We start from the raw sequence: 22,846 nt of genomic DNA on the forward strand, positions 1-22,846 counted from the left end.
TTTCACATTAAACAGTATTAAGCATACAAGTGGTCCCTACTGAAATCATAAGAAATACTACTCTTAAGTCCTTTCGAGTCTGACCACATGAAATCATGTGGAACACATTCTACCCTTCAGCACTGTGATGTTGATATTCTGCTAGTTTACTACCTGCATAGTTTACTACCTACTACTATTATGTATGGCCCGGACTGACAGAGCCTTGCCACCAAACGGGAAGAACAGTGGATCACTATCATGTCTTGGCCTCAATTTCCTCAGGACTGTGTGTCTGTTAGGTCATTCTATCCCAACAGTTGGACAGTCAGGTGACATGGGCTATACTTGTTTGGGGAGGCACTGGCTTTAAAGAAATAAATGTAAAGTAACATTACTAAAAGAAAACAAAAATTAATGAGGACTTTTGACATTAATATTGGCTGTAATCCAGTGAACTCCTTTATGTCTGCATACAATAGAGCTTTCTGCTTCTTCCCTCCAGAAAGCAACCCCTCTGTGATGCTTATTAGCCATTTCATAAATGGGAGAAGTTTAGAATGCAACTGGAGCTTTTAAGGATGGGGTTGGGGTTGCATGCTGTTCAGAAAAAGAAAGAAGGCCCAGCTAGACCCAGAGGTTCCCCTCACAGTTCTCTGAATCATGACCATAATCCTTTTAGGACATAAAGTATCCAATTACTGCCTAAATTCACATGTATCCGACACCCAAAACCAGTTTTTAAAATAAGTATACATGAAGCAGTTGTCAAAAATGGCCCAGCTATATGGAAAAAATGACTAGAAATTGTTCTCATACATTCCTATACTATACAGAAACAAATGTACTTCCAGTAGTTACTATAAAATTTTACACCATTATCCCCTCTTGCATAGAATGTGGTAAACCTTTGCATATCACCAATGGTATATACCTAACAATAGAGCAAGATAATTAAGAAAAGAATCAAATTGCTGGTTTTCAACTTTCTATGCCTTTTTAAAAATTCAAAACAATTATATGCCAAAAAAAACTGTCTCTGGGGCTTTTATGGGTTGCTAGTCATAGGCTTGAAGGTTGTAGAGGTTAATCAATAGAATTAATTCCTTCTAAATCCTACCCTAGAGAAAAGAATTTGACAAGATATACTGCTCTAAATAGGACCTGCTATGACCCAGAAGCACTTTACAGAATGTAAGCAGTTAATTCCTGAGAGTTTAGTTAATGAACCTTACTGGTAAAAGCAAAACTCTTGATGCACACCATCCTGTCACAACGCTGCAGAGTGGAAATGTCAGAACGTTCAATTCCATGACTAAAGCCATCTGCTGATATCCAGATTTAACTCTCTGCAAAAAGATTCCAGGCAATTCAGCATTCTTGCATTTTTGCCAAACCAGTCACACAAACTCTTGAAAAAGATGTCAATTTAAAACTGTATCAGCAGCCAAGTCGAAGAAAATAGGATGCCTAAAGCCAGGTCCAAACACAATCTTCAGGCAAACCAGTTTAATTCATGACAAGCTAAAAGCTCTTCCACACAGGTGAGAAAGCCAAATGCCAGGTCCCACAGTAGACTTGCGCCTTCCCATGCTGCATTTCTTCTTCATCTGTGTCTTCCAGTAAAACGAAAAGCCAAATTGTAGATGTTTCTGCATAAAAAGGCCTTTCAAGTATGGAATATTTCTCTTTCCTTGCATAAGACAAAAATCCCAAACTGATTTCCGTTCTAAAATATCTCCAGTTGAAACCCTTTGACACTTTGCAGATCACTTGCTTGAATATCCCAAGAATTCAAAATGCAATCCAGAACGCAGCTGTATCTAGTCCACCATTCACTGACCTCAGTAGAGACTGGACTAGAACATGATTTAACAGAATCTCAGATAGAGACGAGTGTGTTGTCACTTTTCTGAAAAATATCTTCTGTTCAGATTCTGTTCCAACTTACTTGGGTATGTTTTCACCACCTAAAATTTTTGCTTCAAGATTTCATTATAGAAAGGACAGGGTAGATGAACTGTGTAGCTTTAAAATTCAGAATCTCCCAGCTTGTACCAGAAGGTTCACCTGTTATGACAGTTCACTTGTTTTTTTCAACTATACTATCAACCTGCAAGGGTTTCCTGCAATCCTGGTCACTAAGCTTTTAATTCTTACCAAAAAATTAGAGCTTCATTTTTTTAAAACAATGCACAATAAATCTGAACTTGAAAATATTACAAAAATTCTTTCAAAAGCTTCAAATACAACACAAAAGTGTCATTTTTTGTAATAAATTGAAAAAATCTTTTTTCTCTCACTAAAATAGTTTCCTTGTCCTCCAAAAATTCTCAATTGAAATATTATCTGCAGTTAGCAAAGTGCCTTCAGTAGAAGCCGTCCAATTGTATCCTTAGAATGGGACTGTCAGTCTTGCAGAAAGGCTCTTTTTGGTGCAGGCTTCCAAGCCCGCCCTTAGGGTTCCTGTTTGATGTAGTGGCTGGCAGACCCATTGCTTTCCTGATCAGATGCTCCTTGAAGAAAGTTGTATTCTTCTCCATCTAGTAACTCCTCCTTCAGCTGCAGTGAAGATACTAAACATGAAAAGGGAGGTTAGAAATTGATTCAGTGAATATACAAAGACACTGGGAACATTTCATTCCAGTTAATTTTCTGGGAACTGATCAACCGCACTGACCAACTTTTGATGCTACATTTGTAAGCGGCAAAATGTAAGCCCCAAATCTGATGCGGGAAAGCGAAAATTTAAATTCAATGTGCACAATGAAAACCACCCAAAGTAGTATGTTGGTGGACTGAAACTGAAAATGTGACCAGGGAAAAAAAGGACGATGTACACGGGGATACCATAAAGATTCTAATGTCATTCCCATCCAGTAATTTGAGAGAGATTTACTTTGCACTGTCAAGAGAATCCCCATCATCATGATCCACAATGTCTCATGGGAATCTTTTGAGAGAACATTCCAACTTTGATGACTGAAAAGAATGAAACATGCAAGTGGCCAAGGAGGGGATGCTTTCTGTCAAAGAATGGGACTGAAAGGTGGGTCCAAAACAAAGAAAATCACATTGCTGGATTACCGTTGGCAAAGAGATCTAATACACTGGATCTTTCTACCTAACTACACTGTCATAATTTACTATTTCAACAGCACATATCAGAAAGTGCTTTATAGTCATCATATTATTTATTCTCACATCTCCCCCCCACAAATTCATTCACCAAAGCTCAGGTGGTACAGACTGGGAAAATGTGACTGGCAGTTATTTGCCCCCAACCCACACAATGAGTTCTTATCAGAAGTGACTTTAAACCTAGAGTTCTAGTTGAACACTCCTTGTAAAACCACACATTGACTTTCATGGCTGATATTCAAAGATTATAATTGTGGAGCTAGGTAGGGAGGAAGCTATTTGTCTTTTATGGTTGCCCCATATTGCTCAGTCAGAATTTAGGTAATAAGCCACTGGAAGCTGAGATTTCTTCCTTCATCTAGACTGTCACTGTAGATCTGACAGCAAAATAGGCAGGCTGTTATCACTTTAGCTGATTAATTGTACACCTATTAAATCTGCTTAAGTTACTTGGGTTGGATTCCACGGATCCATTCTGTTTGTGGAGGCATCTTCCTCAAGCACAGTCTTTCCTGAAGCAAGAGCCTGATTTATGAGGGTAAGACTCCTTCCACCATAGGAAAGCACAGGTTTCCACTCGTATATTAGATAAGCATGTTCTCTCTTTTTGATAAACACACCTATCAGAGTAGACACCACTTTAGTAAAGGCTTTCTCTCATATACAGAAAGGAATGTCTCTGCTAAGGTGGCACTGTAACTGCCATATTTACTGTTACAATACCACCTACCTCAGTATATAAAAGCATCATAAGTACAAACACGCAAGGATCTTCCTTTCTGGTTGACAGCCAATTTTTGAGGAAGTGTAAGAGCTAGACTATTAGAACTGCTTCATTAAAGTCACGGTGGGAATGCTGCAAAGTACACATACAATCAAGATTACCAGTGTCGTAATCCTGCGTTTTTACCATTGTGTTTTATAATATTAAAAACAGAACTCTCACACACATTTACAGATTTCCAAAGGGGTAGGACAATGCACATTAATTAAGGATGATGGCTCAGTAAAAATGAGCATTCACAAATGAGTAACTTTTACATAATTTTTTTTAAGGAAGCCAAAAATATCTCCCTAGTTTCTAGGGGTGATGCGTAGACCATGCATCTTGTAGTTAAGGATGACTCCCCGTAATGGCAGAGGCTGGGAACCCGTGACAGGAAATGGAAATCTTTAATCCAAACCAAAATGAAACTGGATTTTTAAAGTATTTTAATCCAAACAATTAAAGAAGTTGGATCTGGAGACTGGCTGGTCTAATTCATGCTGAGGTCAATCTTTTGTGTGAGCCATACCACCTCCATACAAAGACATTTAACAGAATGGAAAAACAGCATACTAGAAGCCAGCTAATCCTTTCTTTTTAACATTTACATCACATTATTTTTGATATGCAAAGGTTTTCATATGAAGAAGCGTTTAAATCAGGTGAGCCTGCACCTGGAGTCTGACGTGGAAGTAGCCAAATGCAGGGTTGGATACAGAGCAGCACTTCCACAGGTGTTAGGATTTCTCTTTGTGACTATGTCTGCTCCCCCCTCCCATGGCAGCCTGAAATGCCCACCTGAATTCCTGTTCTGGGGTCCACTCCCCCATAGGAACAGGATTTCAGGAGACTTTTAAGGCCACTGTGGGAGAGGGAGCTGAGAACATAGCATTCTTTGGGCAGAAGTCTTTGTGCCTATGGTAATGCTTAGCTGGATCCTACCCACAGATTTAGCACATCTGTGAGAATTAGGCCTAAAAAAGGATATGAGGCTTGATGGACTATTGATACTCTGACCCAAAAAGTGCTATTTTTATGATGAGTACTTACAACAACAGAGCAAGAAGACTCATTCAGCTGAAAATAACAACCAGCTGGGTCATTTAGTCCAACTACCTGCCATGGTTCTGCTTTTTCTTTATAAGTGTCAACTTTTACTTAGGCTAAACAAGCCCTTCAGTCCTTTGCTCATGTATTGCTTTCTAGACCATATATTATTGTTTGATCTCTCCTTTGTTTACACCCTTCTTTAAATGGGATTACTAAAACTAGAATATAGCTCCATATTCAGAGGTAGTAAATCTCTGAATTCCTGTGGTTCAGCTCAGCCTCCATGCCCTGTTTGTAGCCCCTCCAGGGAAATTAGTTGGCCACATTGTGAAACATGATGGTGGACTAGATCATCTACTAGTCTGATCCAACAGAACACCCTATATTCTTTGGTGAAAAATTAGAGCCAAAGTTGGAGGCTATGCCTCCTTCTGATGCAAGCAGCTTTTCTACTTGCACAAGATTTCTACCAATTCCCCCTCCTACTGCAGACACCATCCCCGGAGCCTCAGAGGTTTAAATGACCTACAAGAGCAGAATTTTCAAGCTGTCTCTCCCTCTTCCGCCACCCCTTTGTCCCCTACCTAGGCCTAGAGAACAATCCTGAGTTAAACCCATCTGAAGCAACTGAAGTCCATAGGCTTAAAACTCGGCTTAGGGTTCTTATGTGTTTAACTTTGCAGAGACAGCAACTGGTTAGGTTTTCCTTTGCCTTCTCAGAAGGCATGGTGTGCTGCTACTGTCACACATGGCTTTGCAACAGTAGCTGAAATATATAATTCCTCCTGCCAAGTTTGTTTCCTAATTTAATATGCATGTGTGCATGCACGTTGCGTAAAAGTAAAATTGGCAGCCTATACAGTATGTAGGAGCCTGCCCCATGCTAGGCTGGATGGTTTGCAAGAGCTACTTAAAATATAGCTGGTTTTACCACCACCTGCACACCACTGTCTTTCAACTGCCACTCACAGTGCATTTTTCAGCTTAAGCCAAAAGGAGTCTTACTTCAATGCCTAAAAACTGCCTTCATAATGTTCATCCTAATTTTGAAGAGCCACTCAGCATAACTGGGTAAAGCCCTGTTCATACTGAATATCATGCTTTTAGTATGTAAAGACTCCCCTGTGCAACAATTTGAACCCCCTGCCCCAATGTGTTAGTTTTCTGAATATAAGAACTCCTGCCTTTAAACAACACGGAGGCATATTTAAACATGCACTCCTTCACGTACACTTTAACACAGGACACTCCCACCAGACTCAGGATGTAAGTTACTCTGAATCACTGCCTCTTTCAGCAGCTGTGGTCATCTTCTTAACTGCAGCAAAACCAAATCATTATGAGAGCACAGAGGAAAAGTGTAAAAAGTGATTCCTTTAGGGCTGTAGAACTCCCTTCCCCTGCATTAAAGCCACAGCTGGAAATTTTGCCAGAAAACATTGCACCATGTTTAATGAAGGCTTCAGTGGTAATTTTAACTAGTATTCCATTTGATTATTTAACTGGTTAACAGACATTTAATGGTTTTTTACTGAATTTTGGTTTTCATTTGGGGATCGGGTGAGCTAGAAATCCAGTAAAATGGAAAACATTTAGGAACAGTACTTTTAAAAGGCTCCAAAGCAAGGATCTGAGAGCTCACTATGTTACTAAACATACATGACATTAATAAATTAAACATTCTAATGCCCCCTCCACCAAAAATTATGGTTTAAGGCAGGAAACTTTAAAAACTGGGCTATTACAGAATGTGTTAGAGCTGAATGAATGGAAAGCAGATCCAGTTCAGACAAGTTTTTAAGACCCCTTCTTCTGGGTTAAAAGCATGATATAAAGCAAATGATCATGATAACTGCATGAAAAATAGTGAAAATTAAACCGTGCAAAATGCAAAACAAGACATTGTCTAAGTTAATAAATGCAATATCCATATAAACCAAACGACTGATTGATGAGCAAATAACTAAAACACTGAAAAAAATAGTAACTCAAAGGTGGCGAGTTCAGCTGACCTTTGTTTTAATCCAATATGGCAGCTCACATTACAAACATTCACAAAAAATGTCTTTTTAAAAAGTACAAAGAAGTCTGTTGTGGTGTAGTTTCAAAGTACAACCTGATGCTACTTGGAACCTTACTAAAATACACAGGCCACTCGATTTCTCTCTTAGTACGGTTCTATATCATCTTCCTCGTTGACACACATTCCTCTGCTAAACAAAATTTTAAAAAATTAAAGAATTAAAATGTGGACATGAGAATTATACAATAAAAATGCAAATCTATGTAGCCAATGCAAACAAACTTTTGTCTCTTCCCAACATATACATGCTTTGCCCTCCGTGCCTTCAGATTAAAACAGACTCCCTTTCTTTTGTCAGCGTACAAGAGCTCCACCTTCACCAGAGCAGCTAAAACATTCTGTCATTTGTCTGTTGTCAAACTGTGTATATATAAACCCCCAGTTTGGCAACACTGGACCAGTTCAACAACTAGTTTTAAAGCCACAAGTCATCCAAGGAAATGAGAAGGAGCCTGAGAGAAAGATAAAAATAAGTAATATAGAGGCTAACTGATATACATAGCAGAATGATTTTCAAACACAATCCTGCAGGAGTGTCCTACCTGCCTCATTCTTCACCATATCTAATCCGGACTGGACGTAGCTAGATTTCAGAGGTTCAGGGCTTTATTTCATGACAGCAGTTACCTTCATATAAACTGCAAGACACTTTAAAAGGCCCTTGAGTATAATACATTTCTGGATTGTGGCTCAAGGCAACAGTACACTTTTTCTACTGTCATTCTCTAAATCCCGTACTGTGGAGATCTAGGGACCCTATGAAGCTAGAGCTCACGGGACAAGATGTCCAGGAATCAGTGTCTTAAACCATGGATCCCACTTTAAACATTACCAACATACACAGGATTATTTTTTTTGTAAGACCACAAGTTTGCTCAGCACTTCAAGGTCACTAAATTATCATTTTTATAACCATTACCAGCAGGGATATGGAATCGGTACATATCCCCTTCCCCTTTTCTATGGTTCAACCTGTGCTCTCTTCATTGAAGGAAGTAGTTAGAAAGCAGTTTTGAAAACAATGAAATTCTCACTTTGTCTCAAAACTCAGTGAGGCCTTGTGGCTGGGTATGACCCCGTTTGCTCTTCAAAAGGGTTTGCAGGTTAAAAGGGTATTTGGTTTGAGGGGAACACCACAACTTTGGTAGACATAACTGAATTCTTGATTATTTTCCAGATGTGGGCTTCACTAGCGATGTATGTGTGCCACATTAAAGCTGTTAATATGAACAAGTCATGACTGCTATTTATTGTGAAATGAGGAATGCAGTTTTCTAACTTCAAGCCCTACTTTCACATATATAGTTTTTATTTCAGATTTAATAAATTAGTAAAAGATGACTGAGGAAAAGAGCTTGTCCTAGAAAGTTTGTAGCTAGCGAAAGAGATTGTGTATGTTATTGATGCTGCCATTACACAAGGCAATAACTTAAATCACTATGGGTTGGATCCATAGTGGAGGTCTCTTGGTGCCCTAACATTACTTACACCAGTGCAGTGGCATTTCTGTTGGCAAAGGACAGGGGACAACTTTTGTCAATTCACTCCTCCCATTACAGACCCTCCACTATATTATCATGCTGTTTGTGAGGATCCCTTGAAGTAGAATTGCAGGGGGCCCAGTAGGCTGCAGTGGGAAGGGGAATGTCCCACTGCATACACTCCACTCACAGTACTTTTGATCTAACGCCCCATTTGAAATAGTGAAGAGTAACAATCCCTTTGATTAAAGAAAACACATTAAAATGGGATTTCCTGCTATGAAAGTACATTCTTCATTCTGCCTTAAATATCCAACACAGCTTCCTCGTGTCAAAATAAGATGAAATTATGGGTGTTTAGGCATGTACTGTACCAACACATACATTGCTAGTGGTGTCCAAAACTGATAAATGGAAAAATCCAAATGTCTACCCAAGATTAAAACATATATACACACGCTACTGCCTTCTGCTAAACACCCTGCAAAATTTCTCAGTACTGCTTCAACTGACAATAGTTTCAAGGGAAAAACAGCATTTATTACCTGTGTGGATACAGGCAGATAAATAAAATTAGATACCGTTACTGAATTTAATTACTTAAACATATCACCCATAACAATGAAGCTCAATTGCTCATGAAAATGTTCTCCTTTTACTCTTAGGCTTGGAACCAGTTTAGATGGTTCTGCAGGTGCAAAAGCACTTCTGGCTGTGGAGCATGGTTTTATGGTCTCCACTCTAATGCAGCAGCCCAAAATGCCCCCTAAAATTCTGTTTTTAGATTTCAGGGGGGCTTTCAGGAGAGCCAGTGTGTAGTGGTTAAGAGCTGTGGTTTGGAGCGGCAGATGCTAATCTCGTGAACTGGATTGGTTTCCCCACTCTCCACGTGAAGCCAGCTTGGGTGACCTTGAGCTAGTCACAACTCTCTTTGAGCTCTCTCAGCCCTACCTACCTCACAGGGTGTCTGTTGTGGGGAGGGGAAGGGAAGGTGACTGTAAGCCGGTTTGATTCTTCCGTATTAGAGGGGAGGTGGGACAATTGTACTCAATGGGAGGAAGCCCTTGCACCTATGGAAACATCTAGTCTGGATCCTACCCTTACTATACAGAAAATATTGCATACCCCTATTTCAGCTCTGCCTATTTTAGCACAGAGACTTCCACTTAGGGTTACTAGATTCATATGACCAAGAGAAAGGAGCAACACTCACATGGAGAGGCTGGAATTGTGCTCCAGTGCTTCATTCAAGAAGATTCTCCATCATATTCTTCCCCCACCCAGGAGACTTTGATCATGGAAAGCTTTTCTACCTCTTGCTCCATTTTTATGTGAAAAGCCACTTGCCGGTGATGCAACTCAAACGCACGGGACCCTTTCCATACAATATGTGTTCCTTCCCCAATGTTCTGGGTGGTTAAGCTCAAAGAATTCTTTTTGCGATCTAGTTGTGTTGTGTACCTTTAACAACTGTTTGCCTTACAGACATAATGGGCATGGTGTGAAGGCATAAAACACTGCAGCCCTGCTCAGATCATCTTGATACAGGAAACTCAGGGATAGAAGAACCACTGGGGAACTCCAGGTAAGTTGCCTTGAGCTCTTCAGAGGAGAACAGTGTATAACCGTTTAACAAATCTAATAAACACAGCAACAGAAGAGAAGCAGTGCACTGATAAAGGGCATAGAAGTGGCCATCAAGCTTGGAGTCAACTTGCTAATTAAAACCAATAGAGCCCTTTTGCTATGGGTAGGTATAGAACAAAACATGTATTATAATGTGTTGACATCTAAATTTTTTGCTTAGAATTTTTGGCAAACTCAAGTTTTGCATGCTGGAGCACTCTGGAAAGGCTGTGGTTTTCTGATAAAATACTGAAGCGGCTACCACTAGTGAACAACTCTGTTGTTTGCTTTCAGAATGCATATTAAGGGTATGATATCCAAAAATGTAAATCACAATTAAAATAAAGTAAAGGCATCTGACACTTGCTTTTCTTTAAAGACCTTACAAATCAATGTCAGTGCCATTTAACAAATATATACTGAAAATGGGTCTCTCACATGTGAACAAGAGAAGCTTCTAATACACTTACATGAAGACCTATGGGCAGTTCAAAGAACCACTCTAAGGGACTTCTGGCAGGAACTACCAAGGTTTTGCTTCATCCCTTCCAACAAATACTTGCTTTCTCTGTTCAGAGAACTACAGTACAGTTCTCTGTTCAGAGAACTAGCTCTTCAGAATAGCTAGAGAAAAGCATACTCCAAATGGAGACTTGTTGATAAACCTCCCCCTAAGGTCATGCTTCAACATTTGAACTGTGATATAAATAGCTACATATTTTATTCGGCAACCTTGTGGATTTGGGTGAAGGAAAGAAAATTCTCTGAAGGCAGAAAAGAGGCAGACATATGCAAAGTTTGTTCCTAGCCTTCATAAACTTAGTGAACTGCAGCAGTTCTTTTTCTAACTCCCTAAATGGCCGATGAATCGCAATCCCATTGTATTTTCAGGCCAGTATGGTATTAGTTAAGAAGACCAAATGGACTGAAAATGGAACTAGTTTGGGGACACTACATATTCTTCAAGAGACCATTCTCTCAAGAAAACTGACTTAAGGTTATACATTCTCAGGGCTGACATGCAACAATTTTATCACTGTTAACATTTAATAATAAAAACCAGCAGCATGAACAGTTTAGGAAGCAAGAACAGCTGTTAAAATAGCAAAATAATTTTTCACTCAACAATGCACCTGTTGAGATGTTAGAATGACAGGAAAATGGGGATGTATAATGGTCTGGATTGAGGTTCCTGATAATTATTATTTTAAAAAGGGTGGATGTCTTCAGCATGCTTACTGGAAAAAAAGAGACAAGTTATTCCTGTTTATGAGAAGGCCTTTGACAAGTATCAAGCTTTTTCTCTTATCAGTGATTATGCAAACTACCCAAAAAGTAGGGAAGGTTAAAAACCAGGAATGGGTATGAAAGAATTCCATGGATCAATTAATGTGCTCCTAACCAAGCACTGACTTCCATGGAATTTCAGGTTTTCTGTTAGTCTTCATCTGCTCCGACCCCATAACTTGAATCAAGGGCCTCTATATGTAGTGCACGGTGCAATTTAGGCCTCTTCTGCTATATGCCTGGATAACATTTTGGGAGCAGCTGGCAGAGCTTGATCTGTACCATCCAGGCAGTAGCCATCCAGGGCTTTAGGTAACAGGACACAACAAGGTTGTCCCTGGTACTTGGCATCATTTTGCCCTAAACAAGCTCTGTAGATACCAAGAGACTTCTTCAAACAGAACCCCTCATGGATTCTGCTAAGTCTCCCCCAAAAAATCTGAAACAGGTTCCACCCAGGAAGAACCTCCAAATCCAGAGAGTTTTATCTTAGGTGGAATTTGCTGTCAGCTTTACAAAAAAAAGGAAGTCTAGCTGGGTAACTAGTGCACCTATTTTTATGAACTGTCTTAGGGATCTTTAATGACCCCAATTTAAGTGTTCAGCCAAAAAGCCATTTGAAGATTAAGCAAATTTGCATACTTATAAGAACTTAGCAGTAACTTCTATTGGACAAGGCTACAACCCTGCTCTTGTGCTCACAAGCAGCTGCACCTCCCCTAAAGTGATTGGGAAGCATTTATTGGTCAAAGGAGTTCTGCGTATGCAAGTGGCACTTGGGCTTGGACTGATAAAATACTACTTAAAAGGTAAAGGTCCCCTGTGCAAGCACCGGGTCATTCCTGACCCATGGGGCGACGTCACATCCCAACGTTTACTAGGCAGACTTTGTTTGTGGGGTGGTTTGCCAGTGCCTTCCCCAGTCATCTTCCTTTTACCCCCAGCAAGCTGGGTACTCATTTGACTGACCTCGGAAGGATGGAAGGCTGAGTCAACCTTGAGCCAGCTACCTGAAACCAACTTCCATTGGGATCGAACTCAGGTTGTGAGCAGAGCTTTTGACTGCAGTACTGCAGCTTACCACTCTGCACCACGGGGCTCCTAAAATATTACTTAAGATACTGCAATTTTTGCTAAACTCCTGTCTACACATTTAAGTTTAAACTTATTTCTAAAAAAAAAAAACCTTCCAAAAAAGATTTTCTGCTTAAAGTTCCAATGCAATCAATTACCGTAACTGTTTGGGTCTGATATCCAGGCTTTAAAAGAGAAGCAAGTGTTTCTTAAACCATTTTACTTCAGTAAGTTAACTGAAAAACACCTCAAATTATTTTTTTTCCTCCTTTTGAACATGGTTTGTTAGGTTCTTGTAGGTCATCCGGGCTGTGTAACCGTGGTCTTGGAATTTTCTTTCCTGACGTTTCGCCAGCAACTGTGGCAGGCATCTTCAGAGTAGTAACACTGAAGGACAGTGTCTCTTTAGTGTTACTACTCTGTCCTTCAGTGTTACTACTCTGAAGATGCCTGCCACAGTTGCTGGCGAAACGTCAGGAAAGAAAATTCCAAGACCACGGTTACACAGCCCGGATAACCTACAAGAACCAATGAACTCTGACCGTGAAAGCCTTCGACAATATGGTTTGTTAATTTATAAATATGATATAGAAGCCTTTTAACCAAGTCACCAAAATCCTTGCATGAGATTCTGAAGAAGCGTAAAAAGGGACTCAACACTTATGATTAATTCAATGAGATGGGCTGATGCATAACCAGAGGAAATGAATGTTTCTTTCTATTTTTAATGAAAAGTGAGGGCGGCAATGAGTCAGCATGTTTCATGCCTGACCACACTTGGTCCTCAGTCAACTTTGCCCTCCATAAGCGGAGGGTTGTTTTTTGTTTTTTTAACATGACCAATTACCTGTTTTGAGGCTGGGACTGAACTCTCTGCTAGTCCTGGGAGGCTGGCAGGCCTCCGGGGCTGTCTGTGCTGGAAAGGTTCGATACTGAGGAGGAGTCAACTCTTCATCACCAGAGAAGCTCCTCCGTACCCCACCTGTCATGGGGACGCTCGACAAACTGACAGGCTTCTTCCCAACTGGTATCTTCCTCTCTAAACATCAAGTCAAACTAAAGTAAACACTTAGATAAAAGTGCATTAAGGCAACTCAAGACTAATGGCCTACTGAGAAAGGCTTCAGTTGATGTTCATCTGATTGATGGACATCTCTGTTTACGTCTAAACTTCCAGTGAATTCTACTGAAAGGTAAGGCTGACAGCTGATAGCACAGCAGTAAGAGTCTACCAGAACTTCACCCAGTATGAGATGCCCTCGTAGAGCACCCCATTATTTAATGATTATTTTAGTTTATAGCTTTCTTATAAACATTAATAATTGAGCTTATTGCAAACAAAAACTAGCTTATTACCAACATTAATCAACTAGCTTATTTGGGGGGAAATATTTTAAGGTAAGAGTGAAAAAATAAATTTATATTCTCCTAGTTTATAATTTCACTGCTCTATAAACACTTAATCATATGCTAATTTGTGTAAACCTGAAAACCAGAGACATTTCTCATTTGTTAAATCCATCCCAAGTTTATTTAGTGAAGCAGAAATTGAGAAGTAGTCTTTAAGCGCTCATCCCTTGATAAGCATACAAAATATGCTTAACTAGCTCTGAGCAGCTATCCTTTAAAAATATGGAACAGCCACCCAGAGACAATAGAACAAATGCTTTCAAATATCACAAAAAGTAACCCAAAGCAGTTCTAAATTTAAAGAAAAAAGTATTTGACCATACACGTCAACATTACAGCCTTACAGCCTGTTTATTTAGCTACCTTTAGAATGTTCTCAGAAGTCCAGAAAAACTCAATTAGAAGAACTTGGCAATATTACTCTTTGCTTGTTATGAAAGACCATACACGTATTTTAAACAAATGCCATTTGCAACATTTCAGTCTGTGCTTTTCTGGTTATCTATTTATCTTAGTCTGGTTACACTACTAAGACTGAAACTGTAGTACAATTCATTAGATAACCATGTCATTCTTAAACAAACTGAGGTTAAGAATTTGGATCCTGAACCAACAGGCATAGAACTGAAACTGTAGTTTGGTTAAAGAATCAAGACACTCACATGAGTTTTTATTAGAAACAAGCCTAAGCAAATCCTCAATATCTTCCTAAAATTAAGAAGGGTGCTGTAATTCACTGAAGGTTACATTACAGTTCCTTACCTATAAGAGTCACAGCGATGATAGTCCATAGATCTCTTGTATTTAAATTTACAGCCTGTTTATTTAGCTACCTTTAGAATGTTCTCAGAAGTCCAGAAAAACTCAATTAGCAGAACTTGGCAATATTACTCTTTGCTTGTTATGAAAGAGTGACAGACATATGAGCAATGCATCTCTTCATTGTTACATGACCTATCCATTGCAAACTCATTTTGTAAACCATGAGTGATGTTCTACAGTGCATCGGAAGACACTATCTACTCTAATATTCATTACATGTCATACCCTATCTTCTGATGTGAAAGAAGCAAGACCTGGTAACAGACAAAGAAGATAGTAAGTTGGTCACAAAACGATGGTGTAAGGGTTTCTTTTGTAGGCCATACCAGAACACACACTATGGACACCCTAAACCCATTACACCATATTTCACAACTGAATTCCTATACTAAGCCAAGACACTATAAATTAAGAAAATGGAAAATGAGAATTAATTTTATAAGTTTAAATGTGCAAGTAAGAAGACAAGTATCTATTCTGTATTAATCCAAATGCATTGGTTCACAGCTTCTTGAAAGTTAGAAGTTCAGGATAGTAATTTAAGCAGTCAAGACATTCCCTAAATTGCGTCTATTCATTTTTGCCATTGCTTACCACTGCCATTATCTTCCAAAAGACACCAAGCATCTATTTTAAGCATGACCTGAGAATAAGACTATTAGGCATCTAAGTGTAGAGATATGAAATTCCTTGTCTATTGTAAGACAATGCAATCTTTAAGGAAAGAAAAATATGGACATGGCAGCATTTTAATTTGACTTAGAAAACCTCAATAGCATAAGAATTCACCACGCTTTGGGAAGTAAATCAAACTAGTTGCTTCCATCTCTGAGCACTTGGCCAACAATCCAGTATAACTGGTGCTAGACTTATATACAGAAGCAATTTTAAAACACTTCTCACTCTTCATTATTAAACTGCAGTTCAGTATGAGATCAAAGAGGCAAGTCAGACCACTTGTGAAATAAAACAAGCAAGCTATGCTCCACTTAAGCCTTATACGAGTAAAAAGAGAGGGGTGAGTTCAAGAGAGACAACTGCAAAATGGCATAGTAAGATAGACCACTGAAGAGGCTGAAACAAGATAATAGAAAGAGTGGCAAGTACCTGTACTCTTGTAGAGCCTGGCTTAGGTATTACCCTTTCTTCTAGCCTTATCATTGTATGTATTTCCAAAATTACAAGTAGGACAGAATTAACAATGAGCTTGTGAGAATATTAAGGATGTTGATGTCATTATCAATTACATGGTCTCCAAGTGTGCATTTAGTGCATATCTTTCCATATTTTTTCCAATTTGCACACTCTACTTCAACAGCACATGGAGGAATTTCACACACTGAAAGTTTGCAATAGTTTCTAATAAACTGGGGTGACAGAAAGCCAAGACAAGCTGTATGCTATAGAAAGGCTAATTATGAGCATGTCACATTGATAGTTGAGTATAAACTGAATTCACGTTTCCACATTTTTTCCTGGAACCTATAAAAATTGGGCATTTTGATCACCAACTACATTGATTCTAAACAAGATGCAACAGAAACAGCATATCTTGCCTGTATTTCTAAAGTTTACATAACCAATTTCCTATGGAGGAATCCTATCTCATCCAGGCAATCAGAAATGCATTCTTACGTCACAGCTGCTAGATATGACAGGTTTTTCCTACACTGCATGACATTTGAATACCTTGTCTGTCTACACTTCTGACAGAGAAATTGGCCAATCCATCTTACTGGCTGAAGAGCCCTTTATCAGTCTTGGCTGAACACCCTTTCAATCCCAGAGAATAAATGCAGAAGATAAAGATGACTTTCTTAAAAGATTCATGTTAGTTTATTCTTTGCCTGGAAAGATTGTAGAGCTCATGAGCTAGAGAAACATCTTCCTTTCTGAAGACAGTATGTAGCCATCTCCACATCAAAATAGCTTGAACCAAGGATTTTTCTCACAACCAAGTCAATTTGAACCCCCTGGTAATAAAGGTGTTTTGTAATAAACCAGTATGGCTTTTTAACTACAGTTCTGTGCCTGGGGTCTTTTGCATATTGCCTGTTCATGCACTGTGCTAGCTAATGTAACCAGAATAGCACATATAATATTGCTGTAAGAGAAGGTTAATAAACCATTTAAGCTGCTTGGAAAAGCTAGATAGTGGCAGTGTACCAATTTGGTAAATAAATTTGGAGGAAGGGCTGGATAACTTGCAAGGAATGGGATAGAAACTTGCTCCTACGACCACTAGATACCTATTTTCAGATTCCAAAGTCCACCAATGCACAGGGTTTCTAGATTCTTTACCAAATGTACCAGAAATTTAGCATATATGTGAATACATTTCACATATGGCAATGGCAAGATTGCCAAACCATTATGGGGTAAATAACAAGCAACTCAATTCATCTTTAGGACATACCATATAATCGCTCACCCTTAATTCCACGTGTGTGGGTCTTGGATATGGTTATCCAGTGGAGAGGGAAAGGCACTCTGCAATACCCCAGGGGCACAATTTTCCTTATTAGTTCACATATGTCAGATTCCCTCCCCCCCGGGGGAAAAAAAAAAGGACAGGCCCAGCAACTCAGCCCTGGTGTGTTTTGGCTCAAGTTGAAATCTTTTGGTGACATTTGCGTTCTATCACTGTGTCCGATAAGAAGGGCCCAAAGTCTTTTATTCTTCAATTGCATTTATAAAAGTTTACTCAGCCCCAACGTCTCCACTACTTCCTGAAGGACTCCACTACTTTCTAAAGTTATATGTTTCACTAACAACTGAATTTACATTTAAAGATGTTTGCCCTAATACCCAGCTTATGTTACACTTATTGTGTCATCTTTGGAGTTCTCTTAAATATTACAGATGCTTCCATGGGATCTTCCCAAAGATTTGCCACTACATGGGTGGGGGCCAATGGTACACAGCAGACAATCACTGCCTGGCTGTTACTGAGGAGAACAACTGTATCATAAGAATATATATAACTGGCTCTGTTCGTGTGGTTATAGGTCAGGGGTGGGGAACGTCAGGCCCGGGGGCCGTTTAAGGCCCGCAAAATCATTTGGTCTGGCCCTTCGAGGGTCCTGGCAGATCTCTAGCTCAGAAGGACCTAAGACTGGTGAGCCGCCCCCTCCCGCAGACAGGAATAGCCTCTATTTAAGGCTATTTACTCAGATGTGAGTTTGTTTTGCCGAGAAAAGGAACCTTTTTCCCCGCTTGCAGAAGAGTCGTTAGCTATGGAGCTGCTAGGACTGCCCAAGAAACTGTGTTAACTCTTTGCCCCCACGGGGCGGGGGGGTCATCTGGGGAAGCTGCCTGCTTGGGCTTGGTCGGCTAATTTTTAAGTTGATAATTTTGTATGGCCTGCGAATGATGTTATAAATATCCAAATGGCCCTTGGCGGAAAAAAGGTTCCCCACCCGTTATAGGTCATTTAAAATTACAGCAGCATTGTAGGGTGAACCCACATAAAATGATATTTCTTTGCTACATAACAGAAACTTTACTTTTAGTAGAAAATGAGAATTTCTTAAACATTTTTTAGGCTTTTAAAGCTTTTGTTTTACTGATTAAGCACAGCTGGTCCTCAAAACTTACTAGCTGCACATTAAAAAACATCTAGTAAGCTGGATTGTGGAATTCTGCAACTTTTTTTGGACTTAATTGCACATTAGACAGTTTCTACAACAAGATCCTATGTGGCAGTCAACATATGCAAGAATAGCGCTGATGAAATCTGTACACTCATTTCGCTATTGCTGTTGACAGTACTGGGATTTTTTGGCTGGTGCTGATTTCATTCCTTGTCATCTTTAGTCAAAAAATATTCCAACTTCTTCTAAGATCCTTCCTTTTCACAAACCTTTCTCAAAATACCAAGCAGCTCCAGAGCCAGTTTAGGCATAGTGGGTCTCAGTTCACTCCAGAATTATTTATATAGTTTACCAATTTATATAGTTTACCTATATGCCATAAAGACTGAGCCATTAAAATGTAGTGTACCAATCCTAACATGTGTCTATTCAAAACATGCTAGCCAAATGAGATTTATATGTACCAGTAGTACATTTTCATAATACTTTTTTATGCCAAGTGTCATTTCCAGTGTTCTTCAGACCCCTGATAGGTGAGACTCCATACAGTAATTGTTGGCCACTGTAATGAAGATAAAAGTGCTCTTGGAGGATATAATGGGGAAAAGATCACACTGAGCAAAACAGATGATGAACTTGTATGATAATATTAGTCAACAGACAGGAGAATGTTTATATCAACATTCTCTTCTGGTCTCCTTTTCAAACACAATTTCTTCAGTATCTATTAATTCAGGTTCAATGTTAACTCTCTTGCCCAATCCAGCAGCCTTTAAGTCACAATTCTCTACTTTGAACTAGAGAAGGTTGCATGTGATACCAGAGACAGCAGTAGTTCTATGAACAGTTGAATAAAATATATTATCTTCCTCATTTTGTTGAACAAGACATTAAGGTTATACCCCTATCTTCTGAGACAAAAGAGGTTATATGAAAGGGCAAAAGATTCAGTAACAAGATTAAGTGGCAACTGCAGTAAAGGTTACTGGTAGTATCAAAACATTTAAACTACCACCTTCATTTGCATTTTATTTCACTTTGAACGACAAAAATATAATTCTTAATTCCTTTATATTTAAAGTTTAAAACATCTGACTGAGAAACAGCAGCAAACACATCCTGAAAGATGCACAACTTTCTAACAGGAGGGTTAAACACACACACACACACACCAGTTCATTACCTACTTTTTTTGTGTCCTTTGTACTGTTGTGACTTTGACTTTTTCTTCTGCTTCGATGAACTTGATTGGCTATCTCTTGATGCTGAAATTTAAAAAAAAGTCTGTTCTGACTCAACTTCTGCAGGGCATGGCATATGTCCAAGTAGATTGTCTCAGGAAATACATTGCTTTAAGGAGGGGGAGTATATACAGGCAATTAGTACAGTTTTAGGATTGAACCAGCTGACACTGCTGATATTCTCCCACTGATTTTTTTTAAATGGTGCAGGATTACAGCCTTCATTTTCTGACCAGATAGGAATTAAAGTGGTTTAAAATAGAAATTAAGATTTTATTGGCAGAGTAGCAAACATTTGCACGAGATCTTTTGCTTAATGAAGAAGAGTGATTTAACAAAATAAGTTCTCCCCACCCCCCACATACACACACAGCGGTTGGTCCATTTTGAGTTTTGCTTTTTCATGCCATCATACCACTCTTATAGCTTCAACAGCCGCCCTAATTAGCCTGTAGCGACATGATCCTGTTTTGATTGGATCAATGCAAGGCATTAATAGGAAGAGTGAAATATATACAGAGATAAACCAGAGCACTGGGACCAAGTGCAAGATGGTGAAAAATTCTGGTGAATGATTAAAAAGTGATAAAGCTGAATACTGACAGGAAGGTCAAACTGAAAAATACTTCCTTCAGTCATTTTGCCTCTGAGCTCCTGTATTTCCCCCAGAATTTTCTGGCCTTCAGCATGAGTGACATAACTTCTATTGTCCCAAGCATCTTTAATCCATGTCAAACTGACAACTTGTCTGACATCTTTGAAAAACAGGAATCTGAGGAAATGACAAATGCCTCCAATATTGAAAAAAGGAAGAACCAGCAAGAAAACAGGACTTGGACAGAACCCAACATAGGGTCTGCTAGAGACAGGAAGTGCTATGCTCTATCAGAAGGAAGGAAAAGGTTTTGGAGAGCTGAGAACCATGGCCAATGAGTCAAATTAGTACCACTGCAGTGTAGTGGATAAGAGTGTCAGAGTAGCATATGGGAGACCGTGTTCAAAACCCCACCCTTCCATCAAGCTTGCTAGGTGACCTTAGGTCAGTCACTCTTATCCAACCCTACCTTTCAGGGCTGCTTTGAGGCTAAAATAGAGATAAGGAAACCAATGTATGCTGCCCTGAGCTCCTCGAAGGGGTGATCAAAACTTGCTAAATAAAATACATAAAAGGCCCTGGAAATGCTGCTGTAACATTTAACAGTTGCTTTGGAAGGGATTTTCTGCCATTTATAACTTCTACTGCTTTGTCCTAATGGGATAACGAGGGCAAAAAACAATGGACGGGGCTAAAAGGCATATACTATTTTGAAGTAAATTGGCCAGTTTCTGGTTGCACATGTTCAGTTTTGAAACTCTAGGAGTTGGGTAATGTTTGGATTTTATCATATCATACACTATTTACTGTTATTCTTGATGTGATGTACTTTGTGTTCAGTTGTTGTGATGTACTTTGTGTTCAGTTGTAGGTGAACCTCATGCTTTCCGTTAATGCATATCCTGTCAATGACTGGTGCTCCAGAATATAAGATAATAAAGTGAGAACGGGGTATGAGTGGGAGAAAAACATTACTTTGCACCAAGATCACATTACCTAAGGCTTAACACCAAAATCATGAGCCATCCATCACACTAATCTAACAATTGGCAGTTATATTGTCACCTACCATGAAGTGTCCTAAGCAGAAAAGCCAGACTTTCTGCCGCAAAGGAAAGTCAGGGCAGGTAAGAAATCCAATGACAGCAATGCACTCTCTAAAAAGGGTCCAAGAAAAATCCTTACAAATCAAACGCTACTTACATTGCGATGCAGGAGGTTGTAGTTGGTATCCAGTTAGCTGACACCATCCTACAGGATAGAGGTCAGCAGATTCACAATCCACCCACTGATCATATTCATCTTCCCAGCCATCAAAATGTATCCTCAACAGACGATGGATAATGCGAGTTATTGTGGCCACACATACTAGACGAGGTTCCATTAGATCTACTGCCTCCAGTTTCATTGCCACATGAAACCCATGGTTTGGAACTTCCTGGAATGGGGAAGCACGACAGATTGTATTGAATTCAATACAAAGTTTTCCTACATTCAAAAAAATCCTCCAACTTCAAAACAGCATGAAAACAAACCTCAGGTTTATGTGCACCCTCACACTGCCTATTCCAGGTAAATTGTAACGTATGGCCCAACAAATACTGAGTTAACCTCTTTGAAACTGCTATCCCTCTAGAATGTATGACTTCTATCTATTCAAGTTCTACATCCATCAACATTTTGGAGGTCTGGGGGGTGTTTTCTAAGGGACAGGAAGGGTGTGAAAGAACATCTGCACATATCCTTACTTACATGTGCCCCCCAAAATTAAGAATCTGGTCTGTGTGACAGTTTACCTTGTTGAAGAACTTCACAGGAGCTGCTACTGAACCCATTTCCCTGAGGTAGTCAAACCATTTGAAAGGTAGTTTTGCATAACCTGCAAAGTTAACAATTATGTAGTAACACAAAAACACTTCTCAATATGACAGGCTCAGCCTCTCAGTGGTTGTTTCAGAAAGGAAGAGTAATCACGCCCCATATGATCCTCTTATTACAAACAAAATTTGTCTTAGATTAAATCAGTGGTTTTAAATCACTGATCAAACACTGGTGCAGGGAATTCAGCAACATTTGGAAATTAACATGGTGATTAGTTAGCTAGCAATAATATGCCAAATCACGTTGCCATGTCCCCCACTCTTCTTAATATGACTAAGTTAATATGCCAATGCTTGCCTCTGCTACCTTTCTTCTACCAACCATTTTCAGAGCCCATTCACTCTCCTTTCCCCCTTTCATCTGGTTGACCACTTCTTGCACACACAACTCAATACAGCTGTTCAATTTCAGCCAGTAGCAAATTCTTTGGATGGAGGGGAGCCCAAATAGGAAATGTCCATTGCTCCCTGTTTTCCCCAGAACCTAGCTGTTCTAGCTGACTGGGGGAGGAAGCCAAAGAAAGCCACCAAGAAAGGTGGTATCAGACTGATGTAGTCTAGGCAAAAGAGGGAAAGAGCCATTCACTTTGAAGAGATGTAAGCAGAAGTCAGTAGGGACACTCGAGCACCTGCCCTGACACCTTCTCCCACCTGCTTCCTCTCAGCAAGCAAGCAATAGTGTGGCAAATCCCCAAATTCTCTTCACTTTTGCCTAGCTTAACCATACCAGATTGCATCACCAGTGTCTGCTAAGGAACAGGGGGAAAGAAGACTGAGAAAGCAGACTGTATATCCAAGCCAACCTACGAAAGGATAGC

The 22,846-nt window shown here is 39.5% G+C and overlaps 1 protein-coding gene across 2 annotated transcripts in view; it reads right to left on the reverse strand.

Annotated features, from left to right (window-relative positions):
- Positions 1 to 2,416: 2,416 nt before the first annotated feature.
- The window catches only part of MBTD1 (mbt domain containing 1), a 62,913-nt gene continuing 42,483 nt past the window's right edge, over positions 2,417 to 22,846 (reverse strand). For both annotated transcript variants that reach the window (XM_056856953.1, XM_056856944.1), the window contains exons 13-16: positions 21,945 to 22,027; positions 21,352 to 21,586; positions 19,500 to 19,577; positions 2,417 to 2,555 (exon numbers count right to left, since the gene is read on the reverse strand). In XM_056856953.1, coding sequence (XP_056712931.1) covers positions 2,437 to 2,555; positions 19,500 to 19,577; positions 21,352 to 21,586; positions 21,945 to 22,027 — 515 coding nt within the window. In that variant the 3' untranslated portion in view covers positions 2,417 to 2,436. The remainder of the gene's footprint in view (positions 2,556 to 19,499; positions 19,578 to 21,351; positions 21,587 to 21,944; positions 22,028 to 22,846) is intronic.

Source organism: Euleptes europaea, chromosome 1 (genome assembly GCF_029931775.1).
Source record: "Euleptes europaea isolate rEulEur1 chromosome 1, rEulEur1.hap1, whole genome shotgun sequence".
In the NCBI taxonomy this organism is placed as follows: domain Eukaryota; kingdom Metazoa; phylum Chordata; class Lepidosauria; order Squamata; family Sphaerodactylidae; genus Euleptes; species Euleptes europaea.